At 36.7% G+C, this 8,995-nt stretch overlaps 1 protein-coding gene across 4 annotated transcripts in view; it reads left to right on the forward strand.

Annotated features, from left to right (window-relative positions):
• The window catches only part of LOC107715327 (dixin-A-like), a 28,047-nt gene that overhangs the window by 1,240 nt on the left and 17,812 nt on the right, over window positions 1-8,995 (forward strand). The window contains exons 1-5 of one of the 4 annotated variants that reach the window (XM_016521419.1): window positions 681-919; window positions 5,428-5,557; window positions 5,641-5,766; window positions 5,851-6,100; window positions 6,947-7,066. In XM_016521419.1, the coding sequence (XP_016376905.1) occupies window positions 860-919; window positions 5,428-5,557; window positions 5,641-5,766; window positions 5,851-6,100; window positions 6,947-7,066 (686 nt within the window). In that variant the 5' untranslated portion in view covers window positions 681-859. Of the gene's footprint in view, window positions 1-680; window positions 920-5,427; window positions 5,558-5,640; window positions 5,767-5,850; window positions 6,101-6,946; window positions 7,067-8,995 lie in introns of those variants that run through there. The other 3 variants (XM_016521416.1, XM_016521417.1, XM_016521418.1) reach the window with 3 other exon arrangements.

Raw genomic sequence — 8,995 nt, forward strand, 5'->3', positions numbered from 1 at the left:
TATATATATATATAAAATAAATGCTTTTTTAATAATAATAATAATAACAATATTATTATTATTATTATTGGCTATTTTGAATCATGTTTTTCCCATTCTTACAGCAGGGGGAGACAGACATTTAATGAAAAATAAATAAATAAAATAATAGACAAAATATGCCCTAATTGTAGAGGTAGCCTTTTATCTCTGTAGTAATGTTTTATAATTCAGTGCAGCTATATATTTAGCTAATTGTTATAAGTTTAACTATTTATATATATAAAAAAGTGTAGAGGCAGATGCAGGAAGCATGAGGCAGACAGGAAGGATGTGGTGTTATGTGTCTGTACACAATAAAAGCCAGAGTAAACTGCGTACAGAATTTCAGATTTCACATCATGATTTTTACACATTGTAGTGTGGTGTTGGTTTTAAACAAGGAGGGACTACAGGGTGTGATATCCAGGCTAGAGCACCTCTACTGTGCTTTGGGTTCAAAATGTTTTCATTTAACGTTAACTAAAAATTAATGTGTACTATAATGTGCGTTTCACGGTCCCAGACCAATATATTTCACAATGCAGAAGCTAGAGAAGGAAAGCAGCCGACGTAAGCGCAAGCGTTGCCATAACGACCGTGGAGCAGCTGCTGCGGACGCATGCGCATTGCCTCTCCCCATCCGCGTCCACCTTGTATCCTGTTTCAGGTCTAGCGAGCTAACGGGGTGGCACATATGGCCATCGCCTTGGTTAGGGGTTTTTTGTAGTTTCCTTTGTTTACCTCAGTTCCTGCGATATGCGGTTAAAACGCTCTCGCTGACTAAGCTCGTTAACATTTTCTCCTCGCGCTCCTCTCACCTTGACGAGAAGTCAGAAGAATGATCGCATCCCTGTCTAAAGGAAATCTGCTTGACGTGTTGCAGGAGGGTCCCAATGAGGTACTGAACTCCTAAATCCTCGTGTCTGTTTACACGTACATTTGTTTCATTTGCTCATTAGGTTCTGACAAGTCCAGGCTCACTACAAAGTTAAAAGCAGTATCTGTCGCAACGTAACTGGCGTTTTCCGCAAGAAACTCCGAAGAGTGCGATGGCATTGCATTGTTTACACCTTCTGTGAGTTGTTACTGAAGAACAAGTTACCAGGTTCTATTGAATGTAGTATTTCATGCACTGGATCCATTTCATCGTACAAGTTAGTTTACAGTCAATGTTTACATTCTGCATTTATATAGGCTATTTAAATCAAATACCAAATATAAAGTATATTTATATTATATAATTACATTATATAAATGCGATTTCGTAAGAATTATAGTGGCAGAAATCCTTTGAAAATAATGTTTTTCATAAAATTATAAATATTGAAATGTTATACATATGCGATTATCAATACTGAAACTGGTTGATTGGAGTGAAAGTCTATAAGACCTACAAACAGTGAAGGAAAGTCTTGACAGCTGTTAAGCAAAAGGAGACACAATCCCTATTTAAACTGAACTGAGCTGGATGATTACATCACTGAATATAATGATGAACTGCCTTTAACTGAGAATTGAGTGTTTACTGTTGTCCTTTTGCATTGACACTAGGGTTATGCCGGTATAAATTTTCATGTTGCGATTAATTGCTAATGCTTTTATCACGGTATACGGTATTATCACGGTATTGACATTTAGTTTTAAAAAAGTGCTGTCATAATACAGTATAACAGGTTTAATAACTTTTTTCTTATAACAAAAAGAACAACATTTAAATGCAATAAAGCAATACAGAAAAAATGTATAAAGTTAAGTTTTACACAGATTAAAGTGCAAAAGAACTATAAAGACCAATAGGTATCACTTTACAATAATACTGTAAAACTGCTTTGACACAATCTGTATTGTTAAAAGCGCTATAAAGGTGACTTTATTTATGACTAAAAGGTCACAATTGCATAAATATTGTGTTGAAAATAATGTTTTTAAATTATGAAAATATGAAATTATAAACATTGAAACAGGAAATGATGAATGAAAATTATAAATAAAAATAGTAAACTATAAATAATGCCATATTTACACCCCAGTTTGCACAATAACAGCGATAATTTCAGTTGTTTGTTAGCAGTAAAATGCCAGTAACGGTCAAAACAGAGAAAAGGATAGTCTTGATAGCTGTTAAATAATGTGATACACAGTCCTACTAATGCAAAAATTATTTTTTTTAGTGAGCTGCTAACCTTGACTATTTTTGGGCAGTATGCTAGGCTTTGAGACACAGTCAGCCATTGTGCTGTACATGTAGTCAGCTATGCTTTCTTTGATATATTTTTAAAAAAAAATAAGTGTATAGTGCTGGATTAGTTTATATTTTCATTAGAATAACACGGTAGTCTTTTAACTCCCGTATAATTTATATGCAGGAGCTACCTCTGTGTTAAAGCCCTTTTAACCTGTGGAGATAATATCATGCTCTTAAAAATGGTGCTAAGTGTGGGAGGAGGTGTTAAGCATATTACGCCATTTCTGTAACCGTGTGCACTATCAGCAGTCATTCCCTACTGATGTTACCTAAGACAGAGTGCTTCTACATCTGTATGCACTCAGGCTGTAACCATTAAACCGTCAAGCACTGTTCTCAAACCATTATTGATTTTTTGTTATGAATCCCAGCTGTCTCAATCTCTACAGATATTTCAGGTCCACCTAGATTAAAGGTGAGAATACAGCAGACTCCAGTGATGGAGATGTACCCGTCTGTCGGGTCGCTGTTGTAACAGACAGCTCCTTTGTAAAGCTGGCTGCGCAGGACTATTGCTACCTTCCAGTTTTACAGCACAGTCAGCATCTTACAGTGCATCTGTGCTGAAAGCTCTCAGTGTTAGCTGTTCTTACTGGGAAGCCTGTCACTCTGGGCCGCTGTTAGATTATAGTGAGACAGATATGCTTCAGACAGAGCTTGCATTGTGTTAGTCAGCCCACCATGTGGCAAATCAATAAATGCTACTGTGTGCATGAAGAGCCCTCGTGAAAAACATGCATAGCTCATTTTGTTTTCTTTATTTTGGTGTGCATGTGTTTTTCTTGACTGTGCACGTGTTGGCATATGATGTGAACTCAACGTTGCTTCGGAGATTGAGGCCCATGAAAGATTTTCCCACAGTCTTCCAGATTAATAGCAGAGTGTGTTTTGTAAAGGTGTGACACTTGATGTCATGCATGTTCAATTTCTGTCATGCACTACCATTCAAATGTTTGGAGTCTGTAAGGTTTTTTAATGTTTTCGAAAGAAGTCTTATATTCTTCTATGCTGATGTAGTGCACAAGAAACATGCTTATTATTATCAATGTTGTTGTGCTGCTTAATATTTTTGTGGAAGCCGTGATGCATGATATACACTGAACAAAATTATAAACGCAACACTTTTGTTTTTGCCCCCATTTTTCATGAGCTGAACTCAAAGATCTAAGACTTTTTCTATGTACACAAAAGGCCTATTTCTCTCAAATATTGTTCACAAATCTGTCTAAATCTGTGTTAGTGAGCACTTCTCCTTTGCCGAGATAATCCATCCACCTCACAGGTGTGGCATATCAAGATGCTGATTAGACAGCATGATTATTGCACAGGTGTGCCTTAGGCTGGCCACAATAAAAGGCCACTCTAAATTGGCATTCTGACTGCAGGAATGTCCACCAGAGCTGTTGTCCGTGAATTGAATGTTCATTTCTCTACCATAAGCCGTCTCCAAAGGCGTTTCAGAGAATTTGGCAGTACATCCAACCGGCCTCACAACCGCAGACCACGTGTAACCACAGATTTAGACAGATTTGTGAACAATATTTGAGAGAAATAGGCCTTTTGTGTACATAGAAAAAGTCTTAGATCTTTGAGTTCAGCTCATGAAAGATGGGGGCAAAAACAAAAGTGTTGCGTTTATAATTTTGTTCAGTATATTTGAAGAATAGAATAGGAAGTTGAAAAGAACAGCATTTATTTGAAACAGAACTCTTTTATAACATTAAAAAATCTTCACTTTTGATAAAATTAATGCATCCTTGCTGAATAAAAAAAAAATGCATATCTTTCAAAAATCTATATCTTACTGATCTTTTTAAATAGATCTGTTTAAATAGTAGTGTATGTCACACATGAGAATTGTTTAAAAGAAAAGCTCAGAATATCCAAAACTGCATTTTTTGTTTTATTTACTCCAAAATTTCAGTTTCACATTCTTCAGCATTTAAGGGGGGAAAAAATTGTTTAGAGCGCAGCACTTTTGCCAGAGGGTAGAACTACGGCAAACCTCACTGCAGTCTTTGTGTTCCTACATGTATTTGCTGAAGAGGAAGCGTGAATGTGGGGAGTTAAGCTGTCCTTTTGTGACATGGCAGAGAAAGTGCAAGTCAGCCTAATCCACGCCGTTGAACCCGGGTGATGCTGACCAGCCGGGGTGAATGAGGAGGGACTTGTTCTGTCAAAGCAGGTGCATCTTGATCACTGAGGCATAAATTTCTTTTGACAATGGGTATCCTAGTGGGTATCAACACAGGCATATCCTGCATAACCTCTCCATCAGGACCATCAGCACTAATGATAACTGTCTTTCCAGGGAGGTATGCAGTTTAACAGCATATATAGTCATTGGCTCCATTGAGACTTGTGATTTGTGCTTAAGCTGTATGACAGCCTGAGGAAAATAACCCGATACTGTGACTGTAGCATAGATGAGGTTTTGTTTAAATTGCAAAAATGTCCATTTTGGAAGCATCAGTAAATCCAGGAAAAGGTGGAAGTAGCAGCTATATAATGTCCAACTAGTTGCACATTTTCTATACCTGCATATATATATATATATATATACATATACATACATACATACACACACATGCACACACAGTCCTGTTCAAAAGTTTGACGTCAGTAAGATTTTTAAATACTTTTATTCAGCAAGGATGCATTCAGTTGGTCAAAAGTGAACATAACGACTTCGGTTTAATGCTGTTCTTTTGAAATTTCCACTCATCAAAGAATCCTGAAATAAAATGTATTACAGTTTCCAGAAGAATATTAAGCAGCACAACTATTTTCAACATTGATAAAAAATAAATGTTTCTTGATCAGCGAAACCAGCATATTAGAATGATTTCTGAATGATCATGTGACATTGAAGACTGGAGCAATGACTTCTAAAAATTCAGCTTTGCAATCATAGAAATAAATTACATTTTAAAATAATTCAAATAAAAAAAAAAACAGCTATTTTAAATTGCAATATTTCACTGTATTTGCTTTATAATATATATTTTTTACTATATTTTTGACCAAATAAAAGCAGCCATATAATATGTCAAATAGCAATAAAATATTTTAAAGCAAAAAAATCTGAAGTACAATGTGCTCTTGAGCTGTAGACTATAACCAAGTTTGCACTTACCTGTATGAAATGTTTGTCTTTTTAGCAGCAACTGGCTGCCTATGTGTCTTGGGTTAATGCACAGCTGAGAAAGAAGCCTGAACTGAAACCTGTGAGTGATCTACGACAGGATCTCAGAGATGGTGTGGTTCTAGCACACCTCATTGAGATAGTGGGTAAGCCTGTACATCTTATTCCATTTTTATTGCAGCACTGTATAATAAGCCTTTGTATTGAGATGTTTTATATATTTGGCAAGCTGGTGAGCTGCTGGATGGCATTCATTATGTGCCCCGTGACGACCAGGAGAGGAAGCAGAATGTTGAGAAGGTTCTGCAGTTTGTGTCATCCAAACGGATCAGAATGCCTCAGACGTCTGCCAGGGGTGAGTTACAAAGCAGGCTCTTAATCACGGTTAAGCTGATAAAACTACTTATTTAAGATCTATTCTTTCTCTCTGTACTCAAAGACATTGTGGAAGGGAACCTCAAATCCGCCATGAGGCTCATCCTCGCTCTAGCTGCACATTTTAAACCCTCCGCATCAGCCAGTCACAGAGCTAGAGCTGGCTTAGGCAGGAGTTCCACTGGCTCCTCGACCAATCACAGGCCTCATTCCACCATGGCCATGGCCCAGAATGCAGCAGCAGCATTGGCAGCAGCCAGGCAGGATGCCTCTCGCCCTGGCCGCTCTGTTTTTCATCTAAGGCAAGAATGGAGGTACATGTAGCTTCATTTTGCCCTTAATCTCCTTTTCCTCATTCAAAAGAGTTTTGTAAATGTTTATTCATTTAAGTAGAACTGCTTCCATAGAGCAACTGCTCTTAAATCTCCTTCCCATTTTAAGAGGGTCCATTAGCTTTGCTTAAAAGATCAAAGAAAAAATTCATCCAAAAAAAAAGATTTGTCATTTACTGACCCTCATGTGGTTAGACCCTTTGTGGAACAGGCTGGAATAGAAGTCATTATTCAATGAAAATCCTGACATCCAACCCAGCTCTCATTGGTGCTTTCATGAAAGTTCATGAGAGAAATAACTATGTCCAGGTTATGAACAAATCGTCTTCTTAAGTCGGGTCTTTCTTAAGATTCATTTGATTCAGTTCACAAAACCGGTGAAATGTTATCAGTGAAAACACAAATTCTGGTCTGTTTGATTTCAAGTATTAGTGCTAGTAGTTCTCCTTTTGTGTTTCAAAGAAGAAATGAAGTTGCATACAGTAAATTATGACAAAATAAAACGGATGAATCATTGCCCTCTTGCTGCTGTCAGTTGGAATTGCAGCTCTGATCAGAGGTAGCATATGGATAATCAGATCTGCAAATCTAAACATATGTTTCATCCACAATTTAAGATTTTGTGTCCCCCCTAGCAATAATCTCTAATGTGCTCTGTTGGAGCTTTTGGAAATATTTTATGTAAGCCTGAAACAGTGCGGAATGATTCCAAATATGTATTCAGAGAGAGTTGTTAACCCATTTAGTTTACACATGAAAAGATCGTCCATCCTTGAAACAGCTTTTTACCATTTCTAATCTCTCTGTATTATTTTTTTATACTCTTAGTCATTGCTGCAGTGGTGAGGAGGATGGTGAGAACCCCTGCTGGAGTGTCCGGGCATTGGTTCAGCAGTACGAGGGGCAGAAAGAGACATTTGAAGAGGAGACAGGAGCAAGATCTACTGGGTAAATTCTGAATATTGATGGGTAAATAGAATGCAGCTAGTCTCTATATTACTTCAAACAGAATTAACTAATAGTTTGAATATACAGAAGATATTTTAGGTCTTCTTTCAAAAGTCATCTTAAAAAAATTGAATTGTTGGAACCAACTTCTTTGGAAAAGCTAATAAAGCTGCAAATGTGAATCGTAACATTTACATAATTCTAAGTACTGAAAGAAATAAGATAATGAGAAATTGGACAGTTTCAAAATGAATATTTTAAGAAATAAGCATTAAAAAGCATTTAATCAAAATCACTATTTAAACAAAACATTAGTGAAAATGCATATAAATAGACAAAAAGATGCTGATGTAGATATAAGCTTGTAAGTTAAGAATGCATTCAGCTGTGAATAATTTGCTTCAGTTTTGCAAAACAGCTCTTGGAACCAATCAGTTTGTCATTGCAGGGTGTCATCGGTTTTCACCCCATCTCTTAGTTACAAAATATACACAAACATGTTATCACAAACTTCTTCATTCTCTCTGCTTTTATGAGAGTAGAACACATAGATAGGCTGGAGGAGGCTATCACGAGGATTTTCCCACTGCTTGTTTTGTAAGGCCTGAGATTTTCCTGCCCACTGGCTTTCTTTAAGGCATCATCATGCTTTGCCACTGAAGACCAGAAAACGTGTGACTGTTCTTTTATGGGAGACATCAGCTATGATTTTATTTGGAAGAGCTGATTCAGTACCTTTATTATCCAAAAGGAACATCATTTGTACGCTTAGTCATTAATTCTTGTTTTGCAGATGACTTGAAATGTCTTTAAAAGTGTTATGTAAGAAACCATTCTTGGACATTGTCAGGTCAGTGACTTGGACTGAAATTAAGAGGCATTTGATCAGTGTTAACTTGACAGATCTGGATAGATCACTGCCCTGAAGGTTAGGTAAGGGTCATTCACAGTGGTTATAAGGGCAGGGCTCTATGCTTACTTTTCTTTTCACGTGCACAGTTCTTACTTAAAAAAATTTTAGGAGCACCTTCTAATCAATAATCCAAAATGTTATCAAAAATTAGTCTTCCCATTACGATATTTATAATCAACGAAGCTCTCTACACTGCGTAATGAATCTCTTATTTACACCCTGTCTACACTTTTCTTATGAAAGGATTTGTGAGATATGTCTGTGATGCATTACTCAACGCTCCAAAAACTCATAGAAACCTTTGAAGCTCCCCTGAGCACAATCACAAATATGATGATGATCGGGTCAGTCGCACTGGTGCTCCTAAAAAAATTTTCATAGTCGCACGCAGTAGTTTTCAGTCACAAATGCGACTGAAATGGTCGCACTGTAGAGCCCTGAAGGGTCAAGACTCAAGATGAGGATACATTGTTTAAGATGAGGATACAAGTTTAAGCATGAGGTGTCATGCTTAAACTTAAATGCTTTTATAAATTGTTCAAATTGTTATTGACCATTTAATGTATAGATTGTAAGGAGAACAATTGAAGATCTCACTATAGTGATTCTCAGCAGATTGTTCTTTTTTCTTACGAGGTTGGTATTTCTGATACCTCTGCAATCCATATACATGGAACAGTTTTTTTTCTGCCATGATAGACAGCATTTTGTTTGCATTGTGCATATCCACCTTTATTGATTTGCGCAGAGATCATTTTAGATTTCCATTCTGTCAGAGATGTTGCAGTGCTCATTCAAGTTTGGATTACACAATGTCACAAACATATTCTGTTCTCTCTACCACAGTACTATTCAGTTCTCTTTTCACAGTACTATTTAAAGGGGTCATATGTTGTTGCTAAAAAGAACATTATTTTGTGTATTTGGTGTAATGAAATGTGTTTATGCGGTTTAAGGTTAAAAAAAAACATTATTTTCCACATACTGTACATTATTGTTTCTCCTCTATGCCCCGC

This window comes from Sinocyclocheilus rhinocerous, unplaced genomic scaffold, assembly GCF_001515625.1.
Source record: "Sinocyclocheilus rhinocerous isolate Xijiao unplaced genomic scaffold, SAMN03320098_v1.1 scaffold299, whole genome shotgun sequence".
Classification (NCBI taxonomy): Eukaryota; Metazoa; Chordata; class Actinopteri; order Cypriniformes; family Cyprinidae; genus Sinocyclocheilus; species Sinocyclocheilus rhinocerous.